Raw genomic sequence first — 20,523 nt, 5'->3', positions numbered from 1 at the left:
GCTACTGAAATGTATGACACTATTGTCCATTATTGGTGCTGTGATAGGTAGATGCATATTACAGTTGCCTCTGGATACAGAAAACACTCTTTACAGTGAGGTAGTGACCAAAGGAGTGTACTTTGAGGAGTGTGTTCATCAAATCATACGGTAGTTCACATTCTGAAAAGATTAAGAACTTCTGTGGTATAGGGATATAACTAGAGAAAGAACTATACTGTATGGAATTTCAAAGAGCATGGCGGTTTACATGAGGAGCAACCCAGGTGGCAGAAGCAAAGGCTCAATAGGATGGAGGAGGGCAGCATTTGACTCCTTGAAGGAGAATTTTTTTACATAGAATTTTTTTTTAAATTTTTTTACATTTATTCATTTTTGACAGAGAGAGACAGAGCACATAGAGAGAGGGAGACACAGAATCTGAAGCAGGTTCCAGGCTCCCAGCTATCAGCACAGAGCCCAACACGGGGCTCAAACTCACAAACCGGGAGATCATGACCTGAGCTGAAGTTGGATGCACAACTGACTGAGCCACCAAGGTGTCCCCAAGATGTGTTTGAATAATTAAAATAGAACTTTAAAAATACCAGAAAAATACTACTGCACTGCCAGTGGCTTAGTTGCTATCAATGTAAAGCATTGTTATTTTTGCAGTAGACCAATTTTTTTAGACTGGACTGAAGATAAAGCTAAGAAAAGTTAAATAAAAACTATGTATAGCTCAGAGTGGCTGTCTTGCACCTAAAATTCTATTTGCGACGGATACCATCTGCCCAGATCGTAAGAGGAGGGGAGGTTGTGGATTGGTGTACATTTGGAGGGAGAAGGAGTTGCAGAGGGCAGCCTCCTTCTGGAAGTCAGAAGCATTGCAGAAAAATATACTGGTATGGTACCACTATCTTTTGTTCATTCTCACCAACCATGAAATTTTATTGCTTGAAACAAAATGTTAACAGTGCCTGTCCCTGGGTGATGGCATAAGTAGATAGCAACATCATAGGTGGGTTTTCTTTTTGACAGTTCCCAAAATTTCTACAGTTTTATTTACTAGGAAAAGTAACTTAAAAATGACTGTTGTCAGTTTTTTTTTGTTTTGTTTTTTTGTGTTTGTTTTTACAAAATTGGGCTCATATGACATACGTGGTTTTATGTATTCTGCTGTGAGTAGTATCTTGAGCATTTTCCCGAGTCAATATTCTTCAAAAACATATATTTTGAATGGTTGTGTAATGTCCCATGACACAACTATATCATTGCTCATTTATTCTTTTTTCTGGGTTTTCACTCTTATAATGATGTAATGAAGTTACTTGGACACAAATTTTTGTGTCCATTTCTGCATAGATTCATATAATTGAAATTATTTGGTCAAACTGTATGAATTCTTTTAGGGCTCATAATACACATTACTATATTGTACTCCAGAATTTTAGCACCAAGATCAATTCCTATGTGAGCTCATTGTACTGGACTTTGTTCAGCACTGGGTATTTCCATTGTAAAATCCTTGCCAATTTGGGGAAAATTTCTTTGCTCTCAATAACAAACATTTTTTCACATTTTATTGGCTATGAGTTATTTGCTGCTGTTCTTTTTCCAGTTTTCAATTTGTGTCAGGATTTTTTCTAATTAATTTACACAAGCTCTTTGCATCTTGATGGTATTAGTTACGGTAAACTTTCCCTCTAGTTTTGATTTTTTTTAGATGCCCAATTTTACATTTTTACAGTGAAATCTTTAGATTTCTTTGTAATTTATTTACCTTCCTTTCCTATCCAGAGATCAGATGAACATTCAAATAAATGTTCTTATCGTCTGTGCTCCAGATTTTTTCAGGCAGCTCTCATGCTTTCAGATACCTTCTTTGTACCAGGTGATGTTAATTATGTTGTCTGATACAGACAGGAAAGCAATAAAGTGAGGCACTGTTGTCATAACACGTAATTAGTGCAGTATGCTGGTTAGCACTGTGGTGTTTGGGGACATTCTCCCTCACTTTGAACGTGGCTCTGTCATCTTTGAGATAACTTCTTTCCCTGTTCTACGGTTTCCTGTAAAATGGGTTAATAATAAGCCTATGTCACAGGGTTATGAGAATAAAATGAATTGATATGGAAATCACTTAGAATGTGTCCTGATACAAAGTCAGTGCTAGCCACATTTTGGTCCATGATAGGTATGTTCTTTGAAATCTGATACCGTTTCAATATATTTTGCATTTCTAGAAACTTGAACATTTCGTTTCAAAGCGCTCTTCACCTGCAATAATTACCTTTACTAGATCTTTCCTCAGCTGCTTTAGTGAGACACGCCTCCTACAGGCCACAGGTGAAGCTTATTTCCAGTTCTTGAAAACCATAGACCTCAGTCGGAGAGCTGTTGTGGCTGACTCACCGCTTCTGTTCGACCCCTACTTCTTCCCTCTGAGTCGAATCTCTTCTAATTTCTGTAGGCTCGGAGCTATTTCTGCGTGTGTGCATTCATTCTAATTCCAGTTTTTTTCGGGGCGCTTACTATGCGCGAGGCGTGGAAGGGGAAGAAATGAAGGTACAATCCGTTTTTACTCGGCTTGACGTCCCATAGAAAAATCAAAATAGGTACTATATATAGGCTAACTAACGTTCATCTTTTAGCTTCTATTTTCTCATCTGTAAAATGGGGGTAATATCTCAAGGTCGCTGAAAGATTAAGGAAGAAAAGAACAGAACCTCTAATACTGAGCAGTTCCGTAAACGCCTATTCCTCCCTTCCACCGCTAGCTCCACAGTCCAGCCTGTGGATTAAAGCGCCACACTCTTGGGAGTCTGGAAATTCTGCCGATAGCCTTCCAGTTCCCCAATTGCAATCGTCAAAAAGCTACCGACTGCACATACAGGCCATGCAGCTTTTAATTTGGAGACACAAACAGTCCTACTTAAAAAACTTTAAGCGGGCAACGTGGATTACACACCCTCAGGAACCGAGGGGCGCCACATTGAGCATGCGCAGGGCGCGCGCTGGGTGGGCGGGAGGTTCGAAGGGCGGGCTTTGTGGTCCAGTCACTTCCGTTTCCGGCCCTATATGAACTCTCCCGCCATCTGACAAAAGCGCCTATCGGCGTTTCTGCATATTGTGTTTGGTGTGGTTGCAGGTAAGAGGATCTTCTGTGGTTTTACCACGGACATTAGTCTTGGTGTTAAGGCTTGCAGGTCGAGAAAGAAGGGAGAGCACTTTGCGAGCCGTGGGAACAGAAGAATGACATCCTGGGGTGGGTGTATTGAGTATTGGTTGGTTGAGGCAGAGACGCAGGTGTCAGCGAGCTGAGGAGAGAACAGCTTCGTCGGAGGAGTGCTCAGGTAGGATTGAGGGGCTTAATTTTTATAGGAGTTTGAGGATGTTTCCTAAAAGGGGTTCGGAAGGACTGGATTAGAAAGACGTGTTCTATTTTCCGGGGTCATAATATAGGAAGTGATGAATTGGACCCGGACCATTAAGTCTCTTCTCCGGAAAGCCAGAATCTACCGCGCTTTCCTCCAAATTTACGATTGCAACGGGTTTAAAATCTCATCTTAACTCTTGGGACTGTAGAGATCTAAGGACGGTGGTACACAGACCTATAGTGAACTGGCAATATCGCTTGACTTTGACTTTGATGTTGCTGGAAGTTATGACTACCACCTGCGTTTCACCGTGCACACCCCCCTCCCTTCCCTACAGAATTGTTACACGTGTGTTGTAGAAAATCTGGAAAATCCAGAAAGACGTATTGCCTCGGGATGACCACTTTAACATTTTATGCATGCCCTTCAGTTTTTTGCTGTGTATGTGGAGTTGTTTTTTGCACTTGTTGTTTGTTGTTTTCAACTCCATTTGCCATCCTTTTAACCCTTTTATGTTTCTTTCCAAGATAATGAGATGCAGTTTTCTGGAGGAAATCGGAGAAGACTGAGGTTGGGAGGTGACCAAAGGAATGCTTGCTATCCTCATAGCCTTCAGTTTTACTTGGAGCCACCTTCTGAAAACATATCTTTGATTGAGTTTGAAAGCTTGGCTATTGATAGAGTTAAATGTGAGTGATATTTGAATTAGAATTTATATATTCTTGAGAACTTCACTTATACTTTGTGGAAATGAATGAGGGTAATTTCCTTCATTCAGTTCATTCTCGAAATACTTATTGAGGATTTGCTATTTACTGTTCAGTGTATATTTATTGAGTGCCACTATATTCTGGGGTGGGGATTTCCAGATGAATAATGTAATTCTCATATTTGTTGAAGCTGTATTCTAGTACGCACATAAAGGCATCCAAAATAATAATCATAATTTAGTATTGTAAGTGCCTTACTAGAGGTAAATAGTAATGCTCTTATTTTTTTTTATTAAAAAAGTTTTTTTTATACATTTATTTATTTTTGATAGACACAGAGCACAAGTGGGGGAGGGGCAGAGAGAAGGAGACCCAGAAACCGAAGCAGGCTCCAGGCTCCGAGCTGTCAGCACAGAGCTGGACGAGGGGCTTGAACTCACAAACCATGAAATCATGACCTGAGCCAAAGGTGGATGCTTAACCGACTGAGCCACCCAGGCACCCCAAATAGTAATGCTCTTAAAACAGAAGTAGGGGTGACTTAGTTTGATTAAGTAAGACTTCTTAGAGAAGTTGAAGTGTAATCTGGACCTTGAAGGATGAGTAGAAATTTCTGAAAAGAGAAGTAGTTAAAGATTTTTTTCAGTCCAAGATAACGAACTGTACTAAGGCTGGGAGGCAAAAGAGAGAATGTTATATCTGAGGGAACAGTGACAAGTTCAGAGCAAATGGAGAAGAATGGATAACCAAGGGCATTTTTTTGCCAAGCTAACAGTGTAATATCAGGGTGTAGGCAGGATGTGGCCTACTTATCCTCTGTGTGCTAGTGGAAGAAAGAAATAAGCTAGGCATGAATTGAAACATAAAAGCAGTGTTTTCTGAGTTTATGTTCCACGATATCCCTGTGGGAAAATCAGAAGGTAAGGTGAGAAACTGTTCATCATTTTTAGAAGAGCAGAGTGACAACTGCTAATACACAGAGGGGGCACTTAGTGCCTGTTGACTGAAAGAGTGAAGACAAGGGAGAAAAGGGTTTTAGGAACCTTAACAGTGTCAGATGCTTCATGGAGATTAAGAGGATGAATGAAGAGTGTCCCTTGGATTTGGCACTTAAGGGGTGAGCTAGTAAGTGCCTGATCTAAGGCAGTGGCAAGTGGCAGTGTGTAGGCAGGGAGAGATTTAAGGGATACTGAGGAGGTATTCCTGACAGAATTTGGGAGTTGTTTGGATGTGAGGAGTGAGGGGGCCAGTGGGGGTGGCTGAAATTCCAGTCTGGACGGTCTGGTTAGAAACTGTGCTAGTGGCTCAGTTGGTTAAGCATCCAGCTTTGGCTCGGGTCATGATGTCATGGTTCATGGGTTCAAGCTCCACGTTAGGCTTTGTGCTGACAGCTCAGAGCCTGGAGCCTGCTTCAGATTCTGTGTCTCCCTCTCTCTCTGCCCCTTCCCTGCTTATGTTCTGTCTCTCCCTCTCTCAAACATAAATAAAAAAAAAACAACAAAAACCTATGCTAGTTGAGATGGGGATAATAGGAAGAGGGGCAGGACTGAGGGGAAGATGATGAGTTTAGTTTGAGATACTGTAATAAGGAGGTACCTGTGGGACATGGATTTATGTTCAGGATTCATTTTTAGTTTTTCATCCTTGAATTACAAAAATGCTTTTTATATCGATGGAAGTAGAATTAATCTGAGAAAGAATTGACAAGGAACCTTTGAACAATATGCATCTAGTCAGGACAATTCACTTGCATCATTGGAGGGCTATGCTTCTTCACTGTTGTGTCTTCTCCTCTACTTCATCAGGAAAGGAAGGGCTGTTTTTTCTGATGATTCTATGCTGAGTAAATGAAACAAACTAACAGTTCCACAGAAGGGATGCAAACAAGGGTACTTAATTTTTTTTTTCATACCGGCACACTTGCATTCCTCGACAATGGTGGCTCAGTACAACGATGATTATTCCCCACCCTTCACTCTCTGAGAATCCTGGTATTAACTTGTGTTATGGGACGTGGATATTTTCTGCACATGGATGGAAATTATCTTCTTATAAATTTATATGATTTATATAATGTACTTGCAGAAAATAAAACTATTACAACTTGTTATCTTTTATTTATTTTTTCAAGTTTGTTTACTTTGAGAGAGAGAGAACACAAGCAGGGGAGGAACAGAGAGAGAAGGAGAGAGAAAATCCCAAGCAAGCTCCTCCCTGTCAGTGCAGAGCCCTGATGCAGGGCTAGAGCTCCTGAACCGTGAGATCATGACCTGAGCTGGAATTAAGAGTTGGATGCTTAACTGACTGAGCCACCCAGGTGCCCCTATAACTTATCTTTTAAAAACAAGTAATTATGGAATTATTCACAGGCTTTGTCTTGGGATTTAGTTTTTAAAAACTATCTTGGGGCTCCTGGATAGCTCAGTCACTTGAGCATCCGACTCTTGATTTCACCTCAAGTCATGATCCCAGGATCGTGGGATTAAGCCCTGCGTTGGGCTCTGTGCTGAGCGCAGAGCCTGTTTAAGATTCTCTCTCCCTGTCCCTCTCCTTGTCCCTCCCCCCTTCCCTTTCCCTCTCTGTCCCTCTTCTCTGCTTGTGTGCGTGCTGTCTTCTAAAAAAAAATTATCTTGCATTCATACATTTTTCTTTCTTCTGTTTTTAAAAAATTTCTAGTGCTAAAAACAGTCGAAAATCTTGGTGTGAGCCATGTGAAAGGAACCGAGCAATACCAGAGTAAGTTGGAGGCTGAGATAAGAAGGCTCAAGTTTTCCTTCAGAGTAAGTAAAAGTGGGAAAGAAATGTTTTTCAGTTTGTATATATTTATATACTTGAGTCTTGGTTGTGGAAAATATCTTGTATTAGGCACAGGGCTTTTAAAAAGACTAAAATAGCATGGACTGTGCCTGAAGGTATATCTGCAGTCCACTAGGAATGATTGCCATATATAGTCAGACGATTATAATACAGCAGGGTTTCTCAGCCTCGGAACTACTGACGTTTGGGCCTGATAATTTCTTGGTGTAGGGACTGTCCTGTGCATTGTAGGGTGCTCAGTAACATCTCTGGCTTCTACCTGGTATATATCTCCAGACATTGCCAGATGTACCCTGTGCACCACAGGATGAGTACTGTTACTAGATATGTGTTCCAGGAACTCCAAGAGCACATAGGATTACCCAGCCCAGCTTGGGGAGGTTTGGGAAGGTGTTAAAGTTCCACGTAGTGCTGGAACTGAAACTTGATAGATGTGATCAGATTTTTATTTTGGGAAGATAGCAGATTGAGAGGGCCATGTCTGTGGGAGGGAAACCAAGTAGCTTGGACATAATGAGAGTGATTCGAATTGGAGAAAAGGATGAGAGTGATTTGAATTGGAGAAGAGGACTAGTATAATGATATTATGAAGGTAGAATCAAAAGATTTTAGTGACATTACAGGGAGAAGGGAAAAAAGAGTTATGAATGACACCTTAGGTTTCTGGTTAGGACAACTATGGATGGTGGTAGTATTTTGAGAGTTAATGTATAGGAGGAGAAGCAAGTCTTAGAAGGAACATGTTGAGTTCTAGACAAGAATTTGAGGTTCTAGTGGAACTGTGTAGTAGATGATTGGATATGCATATAGCTTGGACTTAAGGCTGGAGTTGGGAGTATGGATTTAAGAAGAAGGTTGGAATCATCAGGAGGAGGGAAATATTTGAGTGAGAAGACGATGGAGGACAAGATGTGAAGAATACCAGTACTGAAGGTGAAGTAGAATTGGGGGAGTCTGGGAAGGAGATTGAGAAGAAGCTGCCTGAGAGGTGGGAGATCAGCAGGGATAATAGTGGCATGGTAGCCAAGGAAATTTGGAGTTTCCATAATGATGATTATTATGTAAATACTGATCCCATAGGAATAATAACAGCAAGCATTCATATTATGCTTAGTGTATCCCAGAGTTTGCCCTAAGCACATTACATATATTAATCCATGTAATATAGTTAATAGTCTTATGAAGCAGGTACAGTTGTCATCCCTATTTTATAGATAAAGGTACAGAGTTATTGATAGGCTGAGTAACTGGCCCAGGCTTATGAGATGGTAAATGGTGGGGCCAAGATTAGAACTGGGCATTTTGTCTCAGGTGATACTCTTAACCACATAATTTCAGAAGCTTAGGCTCATGTAAGATGAGTTGTATGGATAGATGAGTTGTAGATAGAGGCAGAAGCCAAAATGAGGACGGTGTTTGGAGGAGAGAGGTGGGTATAGAATATGTACTCTTTTAAGATGGCTAGCTGAAAAGACAGGGGAGAAATAGGTCTGAATATAGAAGAATTTGTAGGGAGAAAGAGAGGACACATAACAGGAGATACTTGAACATGCTTATAAGCTGAGTGAAAAAAATCTAGAAGAGAAAGAAGAGGAGGGGAGCTTAAAGATACTTGGAGAGAGCATTTGATAAATCAAGATCCTTAGGAGCCAAGAGCAGATGGATTCATGGTTCAGTTTTAGGGATGAGCTTATTCAGGAGGAGGGGGAGATCCTTTGTCCATAGAGATGGAAGGGAAAGTAATACAGTGGATGCACAGGCTTGGAGCTGAAGAAGTTGGCCTGGTGGCCTTTATTTTCTGTAAAGTAAGTGAAGTTCTCTGTTGAGAGAGAAGATGGTGTGGTAGGGAGCTTGGGTCAAGTAGTGAAGACTGAAGCAGCTTTTCTAACAGTGAGGGAAGAGATGATTATGTGTCAAATCTCTGTTCTATTGTTTAATAAGCTTTATGACTCTGGAAAAATTTCAGAACATCCCTGTGCCTCAGTTTCCTCCTTAAAAAAATTTTTTTTTTATTTTATATATTTTTGAGAAAGAGACAGTGTGAGCAGGGAGGGGCAGAAAGAGAGAGGGAGACACAGAATCCAAAGCAGGCTCCAGGCTCTGAGCTGTCAGAGCAGAGCCTGATGCATGGCTAAAACTCATGAACTGTGAGATCATGATCTGAGCTGAAGTTGGATGCTTAACTGACTGAGCCACCTAGGCGGTTTCCTCATATTTAAAATAGGGATATAATAGTGCTTACCTCATGAGAGTTTTTTTTTAAAGATTAAATGAGTTAATAGATTAAACATGCTTACAAAGTGCTGTAAGTGTACCTCATAAGTGCTCAAGACATGTTTGCTCTTACTGTGTTGGACTTGAATAAGAATTTCTTGGTGCTTGTAAAAGTCCAGTTCAGGTTAGAGGTTGTGAATTTTTAATATTCCAAATTCTCAATAATTGTGTATTTTTTCCCCCAGAGATTCTTAGTGTTTTGGGAATAGGACTGCAGATTTATTTAGAATCTAGGTTTGGCCAAATGGTTAAATGAAGGTTCATGCCAGAGGTGGTGGAAGAGGGGAGAACCCTGGATGTATGCTGGGTAAGAAAGAAAGTTAAGAGAGGAGTTGATAGGAAGAGAGTCCAAACCCAGGAGGTTTTGTTTGAGATCAGGTCAGATCTTAGTGTCACTTGTTTGCTAACGTAAGTAAAATGATAATTACATATTATGAAATTTGTTTTTGAAACTTTTATTTTAGCATTGGCTTATATTGACTCCATTTTTCTTTATACCTCTTAACATTCTAATGTGTTTATGTTATTCATGTGTCATTATTTTTAAGGAAAATGTAGAAAATGAATATGAACGCCGAAGAAGAGATCATATTTCTCACTTTATTTTACGCCTTGCTTATTGCCAGTCGTGAGTATACGTTTAGACTCTCATAGTCAAAGCTGCTATCTTGGGTTACAAATTGGTACGTGGGAAGCTGACATGTATTGTACTGCACATAGGAAAACTCAGAATAACATCAGAAGCTGGTGATTCATGGGTTGAACACTGTTGTTGCAAGTTGTTTGAAGCCAGTTGTTTACTAAAAATAATTGAAAAAAATTCTATTGTAAAACTTGCCTGTTGAAACACTTAATAGTTTTATGGGAGAGGCTCTTCATTTGGGATTTGCAATTGTGGGGGTGGGGGGATTTCGGTAAGAAAGGACTTTTTGATCCTGTTTTCTCAGAAAAAAAGTGGCACTATTTATAAGAAATAATACCTCAAACATATACTTGAATTTAGTACAGGTGTAAGCTATTTCCCTTTGCTAGTTGGTTTCTTGTAAGTCTACAGTGCCACCCAGAGGGAGAAGGAGTTAGTTGCCTTTTTCTTTTGTTTTTTTTTTTAAACTGTTTTTTTTTTTTTTCCTGTGCTAATTTTGGCTAAATAATATACTTATTGTACGTTTCTTTTCTGTTTCTTTCTGTTAAGAGTCTTATCAAATGAGAATCTTGAATTGTTTAGTATCCCACTTATCCCTGGACAGGTGATCCTATCCACGACCATCTTTGGTTCTGGAGGTTTTCTTTTGTAAAGATGAATGTGCAGTTTATGTAATTTATGCAGTCAATGAATTGCTGACAATCTGTGAAAGTCCCTTTGAGGGGGGGAACTACATCATATTTTATCTATAGTAGTATAATTATTTTGTGACAATAGTAATAACCATTATGTATTTTATGAATTTATATTTGTGTGTTGCTTTTTCAAAAATCAAGATGTAGTTGTGCATATTAAATTTTGTGAAATTATTAACTATAAAGCTGTAAACAGAGTTTACTTTAAGAGTTTATCTGATCATAATCTATTCAGAGATAAAGTGACCTTTAAAAATTTTGGTGTTGGGGCGCCTGGGTGGCTCAGTCAGTTGAGCGTCTGACTTCAGCTCAGGTCATGATCTCCCTGTTTGTGAGTTTGAGCCCCGCGTCGGGCTCTGTGGTGACAGCTCAGAGCCTGGAGCCTGTTTCGGATTCTGTGTCTCCTTCTCTCTCTGACCCTCCACTGCTCATGCTCTGTCTCTCCCTCTCTGTCAAAAATAAATGTTAAAAAAAAAATTTTTGGTGTTGATTTGGCACTGATGAAACCACCTTAGACTGAAGGAATACCCCATTTTCTGATGTAAATGACCGTTTTGCAGTTAAATGCAATGAACTGTTTTCTTTTATATTGTTGGATAATCAGCTAGGCTCAAGGTATTCTGTATTTAATTCTATATTCATAATACCTCTCCCAGTGTTCACATCCTTGAAGATTGTGGTATGTGCTCTGTATACTGTTTATCATAATAGATGACGTGTGCTTTTAACTTCTGTCTGTTGGCATCTTGCTCATATTTGAATTTTATTTCATAAAAATTTCTTGATTTAATAATCCGTGGACTTTTAAAATAATCAGTGGACTTTTCATTTATACTTATCATTTCTCTGTCTTGATTTCAGTGAGGATCTTAGACGCTGGTTCATTCAACAAGAAATGGATCTCCTTCGATTTCGATTCAGTATTTTACCCAAAGACAAGATTCAAAGTTTCTTAAAGGATAGCCATTTGCATTTTGAGGCCGTGAGTATGGTTTTGTAGCCATTTTCAGTTGTTTTCACCATTCATCCCTTCCCATTCACCTTAAGTGCGAGTATTAATGTGAGGTATTTTTTCTGTTTACATTTTCTTAAGTACTTGCCTGAAAGAATAGCTGTTGGCTTTGCACAGCAATGAAACTTTGCCTTTCCGTGACTAGAAGAAAAGGGACTCCTTAGTACTGAAGTTTCACATTTAGTTGCTTTATTAAATATGTGACTTGTGAAAGCACAAGAAGGTTTAATTTATAAGAGTTCATCTTTAATCTTCTAGGCTGAAAATTTAAAGCTAATAATATACATTAAAGAGAATAGAGAGGTGGTAGTATTTACTTCTAATGATGATGTTTAATTTAGACTTTATTTGAAAAGTCAGTTGTCAGTAGAATCTCTGAATAGTTATTCTGCAGATATATTTAATTTACGTATCATAACTATATATTAAAGAAGAAATGTCTGGGATATATTTAGCAGTTATAAGTATTGTGGGTGGAAATAGGATTTATGTCTTTTAGGTGGATCTGTGTTGTAGGGGGAAGGCTGAAAAATTCTGTTCTGGAAGACTTAGACTCAGATGGTAGTAGCATTGGGTGAGTCTTGATTTTGATGTTAGAGTGAGTAACTTAAAGCCAAATAAAGTAGAAGTTGGAGTGAAATACATGGTCCTGTCTGAGAAGTGGAAAATGTACCTACTGTATACAGGAACACTGTTGGTTATTGAAGTTGGTGGAAGGAAATAGCATGAAGGGAAGTAAACATTTGATAGACGTTTAGTGTTTAGCATGTGCTAGGGAAGCACTTTCAAGTTTCTCTGCCTTCTCATAAGAGGTCAGTGAGATTTCTAAATAACATCTATGTGGGCATAGAAGAGTGTCAAGCTCAGATCATCTGACCCAAGCCCCATGCTTTTTTCCCTTTGTTTTAACTTAGATCCTTAGTGAAGTCCATTATTGCTAATTCAATTACAGTTACTTTATCCTTTCATGATAAAAATAGTGTATATTTTCCTGTGGAAATGAATAGAGGAGTGTCTTTGAGAAGATCTATTTTTTATAGATGTGTCTACGGTGTCTCCATGTATTGTCACGTGTAATTTTTTAAAGCAAAAACCATGTTTCTTTTAAAAAACTTTAAAATTTGGGGTGCTTGGCTGACTCAGGCAGTTGAGCATCCGACTCTTGGTTTTGGGTCAGGTCATGATTTCACAGTTCATGAGATTGAGCTCTGCATTGGGCTCTGTGCTGACAGTGTGGAGCCTGTTTGGGAAACTCACTCTCCCTTTCTCTCTGTGCCTCCTTCACATGTGTGCACACGCTCTCTCTCTCCCCCCTCCCCCTCAAAATATTAAAAAAAAAACAACTTTAAAATTTAAGTGTAACACACACAGAAAAGTGCACAGATTGTAATTGTATAGCTCTGTGAAGTATCACAAAGTGAACATTAACAGAGTTAAGAAATAGAATGTTGCTCTCACCTGTGCACCTTATGCGTCCTCCCATTCACTATCTCCTATCTTCCACTGAAAATTAGCCACTCTCTGACTCTTAATATCATAAGTTAATTCTGACTATTTTTTGGACTTTATATAAATGGTATTATATAGTATGTTTTTCTTCGCCAGCTTTATTGAGACCTAATTGACATATAAACTTGTGTAAGTTTCAGGTGTCAGATGTGATGATTTGATACATGTATGCCTTGTGAAATGTTTTACCACAGTAAGGCTAGTTAACACATCCTTCACCTCACATAATTACCATTTTGTTGTGGTTATGGTGAGAACATGTAAAATTTACTCACATAGCAACTTTTCAGTTATATAATACAGTATTGTTAACTATATCCATCATTCTACTGTAAGTTTGTACTCTTTTTTTTATTTAACTTTATTTTTTATTTTTTAAAATTTACATCCAAATTAGTATATAGTGAAGCAATGATTTCAGTAGATTCCTTAATGCCCCTTACCCATTTAGCCCATCCCCCTCCCAGAACCCCTCCAGCAACCCTCAGTTCTCCATATTTATGAGTCTCTTCTGTTTTGTCTCCCTCCCTGTTTTTATATTATTTTTATTTCCCTTCCCTTATGTTCATCTGCTTTGTCTCTTAAAGTCCTCATATGAGTGAAGTCATATGATTTTTGTCGTTCTCTGACTAATTTCACTTAGCATAATACCCTCCAGTTCCATCCACATAGCTGCAGTTGGCAAGATTTCATTCTTTTTGATTGCCGAGTAATACTCCACTGTATGTATGTATGTATGTGTGTGTGTGTGTATATATATATACCACATCTTCTTTATCCATTCATCCATCGATGGACATTTGGGCTCTTTCCATACTTTGGCTATTGTTGATAGTGCTGCTATAAACATTGGGGTGCATGTGTCCCTTTCAAACAGCATATCTGTATCCCTTGGATAAATGCCTAGTAGTACAATTGCTGGGTTGTAGGGTAGTTCTATTTTTAGTTTTCTGAGGAACCTCCATACTGTTTTCCAGAGTGGCTGCACCAGCTTGCAATCCTACCAACAATGCAAAAGAGATCCTCTTTCTCCTCATCCTCACCAACATCTGTTGTTGCCCGAGTTGTTAATGTTAGCCATTCTGACAGGTGTAAGGTGATATCTCATTGTGGTTTTGATTTGTATTTCCCTGATGATGAGTGATGTTGAGCATTTTTTCATGTGTCAGTTGACCATCTGGATGTCTTCTTTGGAGAAGTGTCTCTTCATGTCTTTTGCCCATTTCTTCACTGGATTATTTGTTTTTTGGGTGTTGAGTTTGATCAGTTCTTTATAGATGTTGGATAGTAACCCTTTATCTGATATGTCATTTGTAAATATCTTCTCCCATTCTCACGGTTGCCTTTTAGTTTTACTGATTGTTTCCTTTGCTGTGCAGAAGATTTTTATTTTGATGAGGTCCCAGTAGTTCATTTTTGCTTTTGTTTCCCTTGCCTCCGGAGATGTGTTGAGTAAGAAGTTGCCGTGGCCAAGATCAAAGAGGTTTTGCCTGCTTTCTCCTCGAGGATTTTGATGGCTTCCTGTCTTACATTGAGGTCTTTCATCCATTTTGAGTTTATTTTTGTGTATGGTGTAAGAAAGTGGTCCAGGTTCATTCTTCTGCATGTCGCTGTCCAGTGTTCCAGCACCACTTGCTGAAGAGACTGTCTTTATTCCATTGGATATTCTTTCCTGCTTTGTCAAAGATTAGTTGGCCATACATTTGTGGGTCCATTTCTGGGTTCTCTGTTCCATTGATCTGAGTGTTCATGTGCCAGTACCATACTGTCTTGATGATTACAGCTTTGTAGTATAGCTTGAAGTCTGAGACTGTGATGCCTCCTGCTTTGGTTTTCTTTTTCAAGATTGCTTTGGCTATTTGGGGTCTTTTCTGGTTCCATACAAATTTTAGGATTATTTGTTCTAGCTCTCTGAAGAATGCTGGTAGGGATTGATTGGGATTGCATTGAATATGTAGATTGCCTTGGGTAGTATCGACATTTTAACAATATTTGTTCCTCCTATCCAGGAGCATGGAATCTTTTTCCATTTTTTTGTGTGTTCTTCAGTTTCTTTCATAAGCTTTCTATAGTGTTCAGCGTATCGGTTTTTCACCTCTTCGGTTAGATTTATTCCTAGGTATTTTATGGTTTTTTGTGTAACCATAAATGGGATTGATTCCTTGATTTCTCTTTCTGTTGCTTCATTGTTGGTGTATAGGAATGCATTTTTTTTTTTTTAATGACCGAATAGTTCATTGTATAATATACCACATCTTTTTACCTATTCATCTATGGGTGAACACTGGCATTGCTTTCATATCTTGGGTATTGTGAATAATGGTTTGTTTAGCACAATATTTTAAAGTTTCATCTGTGTTGTAGCCTATATCAGTATTTCATTCCTTTTTATTGTCAAATGATACTTCTCTGTTCAGCAGTTGATGGACATTTGGGTTTCTACATTTTGGCTAATAGGAATGATGCTGTAGTGAGTATTTGTGTACAAGTTTTTTTTTTGTGGATGTCTTTTTTATTTTATGTATATATCTGGGAGTAGAATTACTAGATTGTAGGGTAATTAATTCTGTGCTTAGGCTTTTGAGGAACTGACGGACTTTTTCAAAGTGGCTGCACTATTTTATATCTTAGCGGTATATGATGGTTTCACTTTCTCCACCATTGTCATCCACAGTTGTTTTTAATGTAGCCATCCTAGTGGATGTGAAATGATAACATAACACTGGTTTTGATTTGCATTTCTCTAATGACACATGATGTTGAGCATCTTTTCATGTGCTTATTGGTTATTTGTATATCCTTGGAATGTCTTTTCAGATCCTTTGTACATTTGTTTTTTTTTCCTTTGTACATTTTTTAATTGAGTCCTCTTTTTATTGTTGAGTGTTAATTCTTTACATATTCTGGATACAAGTCCATTATAAGATCTATGATTTACAAATATTTTCTCCTATTCTTAGGATTGTCATTTCATTTTGATGGTTATCTTTTACAACACAAGAGTTATTAATTTATGTGAAGTCTCGTCTGTTTTTTTCTTTTGTACTTTTGATGTCAGATCTAAGAAGGCTTTGTCTAAAGGAAGGTTATGAAGATTTACTCCTCTGGCTTTCTCTATGAGTTTTATAATTTTAGTTTTTATATTTGGGTCTGTGGTCCATTTTGAGTTAATTTTTGTATATGATATGAAGTAGGAGTCCCAACTTCATTTTTTTTGCATGTGGATATCCAGTTGTTCTAGCATCATTTGTTGAAACAGCTGTTCTTTCCTCACCAAATTGTTACTCTTGACTATAAGTTGGTTTATTTCTGGACTCTTAATTTTATTTCTTGGAGCTGTATGCTTATCATTGTGGCAGTACTATTGTGGTCTTGAATGTTGACTACTGTAGCTTTGTAGTAAGATTGGAAATTGAGAAGTAGGAGAATAAAATTAATTTTATTCTTTTTTCAAGATTATTTTAGTTATTCTGGTTCCTTGTATTTTCTTAAGAATTTTAGGATTTACTTACCACTTGCTACAGATAAGTCAGCTAGGATTCAGACTAGGATTGCAGAGAATATGTAGATCAATTTGAGGAGTATTGCCATCTTAATATTAAGTGTTATTCATGAACATGGGATGTTTTTTATTTTATTTTTAAATTATTTTTTAAAATTTTATTATAGAGAGATAGAGTGCAAGTGGGAGAGAGGGGCAGAAGGAGAGAGAGGGAGAATCCCAAGCAGGCACCATGCTCATCACGGAGCCCAATGTGGGGCTCGATTCCATGTCTCTGGGATCATGACCTGAGCTGAAATCAAGTTGGATGCTCAACTAACCGAACCCACCTAGGCACCCCCCGTCCTTTATTTCTTAAGGTTTTCTTTAATTTTTCTCAACAAGATTGAGTACTATATTTGTTAAATTTATACCTAAGTATTTTATTCTTTAATGTGATTGTAAGTGGAGTTATTTTCTTTATTTCATTTTTGGAATGTTTCTTGCTAGTGTATAGAAGTCCAGTTGATTTTTGCATGTTGATCTTATATCCTGCAACCTATGGAACTCTGTTAGTACTAATCGGTTTTAGTGGATTCCTTAGGAGGTTATGTCTCACAAATAGAGATAATCTTACTCCTTACTTTCCAATCTGAAGGCTTTTTATTTCTCCATTTTTGATTAATTTCCCTAGCTAGAATCTCCAATGTAATGTTGAATAGAAGTGGCAGTAGTGGACACCCATCTTGTTCCTCATTTTAGAGGGAAAGCATTCAGTCTTTTAGCATGACCTATGATATTAGATACATGATTTCTGTAGATGCCCTTTATTAGATTGAGAAAATTTCCTTCTAATTGTAATTTGAGTATTCTCATCATGAAAGGGTATTGGATTTTGTCATGTGCTTTTTCTCCACCTGTTGAGATTATCTTAGGGATTTGTCCTTTATTAATATCGTGTGTTGCATTAATTGGTTTTTGGATGTTAAACCAATCTTGCTGGGATATTCGTGGGATAAATCCCCCTTGATTATCCTGTATGATTCTTTTTATATGTTGCTGGATTTGATTTGCTAGTATTTTGTGGAGGATTTTTGTGTTTATCGATAAAGGATGTGGGTTTGTAGTTTTCTTGTGATGTCATTGTCTTATTTTGGTATTACGGTAATATTGGTCTTATATAATGAGTTTGTAAAAGTATTTCCTGCTCTTGTGGTTTTTTTGGACAAGGTTGTCAAGGATTGGTGTTAATTTTTCTTTAAACATTTGGTAGAATTTAACCAGTGAATCTTTCTGGGCTTATGCTTCTCTTTGTGGGGTGCTTTAAAATTACTAATTCACTCTTATTATAAATCTATTCAAATTTTCTATTTCTTCTTGAGTCAGTTTTGGTAATTCGTGTTTTCTAGGAATTTGTCCATTTAAGTTATCTAACGTGTACACTTGTTCATAGTATTTTCTTACAATCCTTTTTTTAAAAAAAATAGAGATATAATTAACATCTGATGTTATATTAGTTTCAGGGATCCTTTTTATTTCTATACGGTTGGTAATGATCTCATTTTTTTATTTAAGTCATTTTTTGTTTTTTTTGTCATTGAATTTGAGGTTTGTCAATTTTGTGGATCTTTTCAAATTACTATCTTTAGGTTTTGTTAATTTTTCTCTACTGTGTTTCTATTCTTGTGTGTTTAATTTTTGTTATTATCACTTATTAATCTTTATTATTTCCTTCCTTCTGTTTGCTTTGGGTTTAGTTTGCTCTTCTAGTTTTGTAAGGTCAAAGTTTAGGTTACTGATTTGAGTTTTTTTTTTTTTTTTCTCATTTTTAATGTAGGCATTTATAGCTAAAACTTCCCTCTGAACACGGCCTTAGATGCATTCCATGAGTTTTGGCTATGTCATGTTTTGTTTTCATTCATTTGAAAGTATTTCCTTGTTTGTTCTTTGACTTACTGGTTATTTTGAGTGTTAATTACTATGTATTTTTGAAGTTTCTAAACTTGCTGCTGTTACTGATTTTTAACTTAATTTCATTTTAGTCTGAGAACATATTTTGTATGACTTCAGTCCTTTTAAAATTATTGAGACTTTTTTTTTTCTTTTGTTGTGGAGGTAATGGAAATAAATATGTTGTGTTTAGCCATAGGCCTTAATGACCTCAATAATTATAGTTTTAAATTTAGGGAACAAAGTTGAAGTTTTTGAATGTTTTATTAATAGTGGTCAATAGTCCAGACTCTGGTGTTGTATTTGTTTAGTTTGAGTTTTCTCTCTGGCACACATCAGTGTTGGGAAAACACCTCCAAGGGTCTCTTCTGATCCTACATATCTTGCTTGGTATGTCATGAAAACATGGTCATGATCACTCTTTACCAGGCCATTTCTCACAGCTGTGATTTTAGTAAGCAGCCTTGAGGTATGAAGAAATATCTTCCTGGTATATAGAGGAGGCTTGCTTACTGCCTGCTACAAAGTTGATTGTTTCTCCGTGTTCCCTCGTAGTGCAAACCTACTCTACTTGACCATTCATCTGGACTATGTCATGTTGCCCCCCAGGAACTTAGGGTTAAGGAGAATGACACATGTTGGCTCTCTTGCTGCTTCTTGTGATAGGAGTAATAAAGTTCTTTGTCTCTAATGCAGGAGTCTGTGTCTTCTGTCAGCATCCATTAAACAGTAGTAGGCTAACTTTTGACTTACAGGTAGCATAAAATTCAATCCCAGACTTGACAATCAGCTATGTGATTTAGAGTAAATTTTCTTTTCTTTTCTTTTCTTTTTTTTTTTTAAATGTTTTATATATTTTTGAGAGAGAGACAGAGACAGAGCATGAGCAGGGGAGGGGCAGAGAGAGAGGAAGACACAGAAACTGAAGCAGGTTCCAGGCTCTGAGCTGTCATGGAGCCTGATGTGGGGCTCAAACCCATGAACCATGAGATCATGACCTGAGCTGAAGTCAGATGCTTAACCAACTGAGCCACCCAGGGGCCCCTTAGAGTAAATTTTCTAATCTGTATTTGTTTCCTCATTAAAAAAATTTTTTTTACGTTTGAGAGACAGACAGAGCATGAGGGGGGAGGGACAGGGAGAGAGGAAGACACAGAATTTGAAGCAGTCTCCAGGCTCTGAGCTGTAAGCACAGAGCCCAACACAGGGCTCGAACTCATGAACCGCAAGATCATAACCTGAGCTGAATTAGACACTTAACCGACTGAGCCACACAGGCGCCCAGGAAAAAAAAAGTTTCCTCTTTTTTAAAATGAAGATAATCTGGAGCGCTTGGGTAGCTCAGTCATTTGAATGTTTGTTGATTTCAGTTTAGGTCATGATCCCAGGGTTCTGGGGTTGAGCCCCTCATGAGGCTCCATGCTGAATGTGGAGCCTACTTAAGATTCTCTCTCTCTTTCCCTCTCCCCCTCTCCCCTACTTTCTCAAAAATAAAAAATAAAATGAAGATAATCCTAATCCTCACCTCACAGATTGGTGAGTTTTAAATGGATTAGAATATGTAGAGTTCTTAGTACTGTGGCTGGCATATATGTTAACTAGTAATACTATGGCAGATACAGAGGCAGCAAATACCTATATGTTGGAGAAGTTTGGGGTTAATTAGATTTAATATACTTTTGCTGCAATTTAAAACAAAATCTATTTTGGAGACTTGAAACCATAAAAATCCTAGCAGAGAATACAGGCAGTGAGTTCTTTGACTTTGATCATAGCAACTTTTTTCTAGATATGTCTTCTGAGGCAAGGGAAACAAAAACAAAACTAAACTCCTGGGACTACATCAAAATAAAAAGCTAATGTACAGCAAAGAAGACAGTCAACAAAGCTAAAAGGCAACCTGTGGAATGGGAGAAGATATTGCAAATGACATGCCTGATAAAGGGTTAGTATCCAAAGTATATAAAGAACTTATAAAACTGAATACCCCCCAAAAATAATTCAGTTAAAAATGGGCAGAAGACATTCTTCTTCTCCAAAGAAGACCTACAAATGGCCAACAGATAGACAAAA

The 20,523-nt window shown here is 37.8% G+C and overlaps 1 protein-coding gene across 3 annotated transcripts in view; it reads left to right on the top strand.

Moving 5' to 3' along the window:
* The first annotated feature begins 2,401 nt into the window (after positions 1-2,401).
* The window catches only part of PRIM2 (DNA primase subunit 2), a 336,405-nt gene continuing 318,283 nt past the window's right edge, over positions 2,402-20,523 (top strand). The window contains exons 1-5 of one of the 3 annotated variants that reach the window (XM_053222625.1): positions 2,402-2,547; positions 3,887-4,048; positions 6,746-6,849; positions 9,709-9,788; positions 11,360-11,480. In XM_053222625.1, the coding sequence (XP_053078600.1) occupies positions 3,895-4,048; positions 6,746-6,849; positions 9,709-9,788; positions 11,360-11,480 (459 nt within the window). In that variant the 5' untranslated portion in view covers positions 2,402-2,547; positions 3,887-3,894. Of the gene's footprint in view, positions 2,548-3,003; positions 3,131-3,192; positions 3,336-3,886; positions 4,049-6,745; positions 6,850-9,708; positions 9,789-11,359; positions 11,481-20,523 lie in introns of those variants that run through there. The other 2 variants (XM_015070154.3, XM_053222626.1) reach the window with 2 other exon arrangements.

Source organism: Acinonyx jubatus, chromosome B2 (assembly GCF_027475565.1).
Source record: "Acinonyx jubatus isolate Ajub_Pintada_27869175 chromosome B2, VMU_Ajub_asm_v1.0, whole genome shotgun sequence".
Classification (NCBI taxonomy): Eukaryota; Metazoa; Chordata; class Mammalia; order Carnivora; family Felidae; genus Acinonyx; species Acinonyx jubatus.
This window is presented reverse-complemented; position numbering and strand designations above follow the sequence as displayed.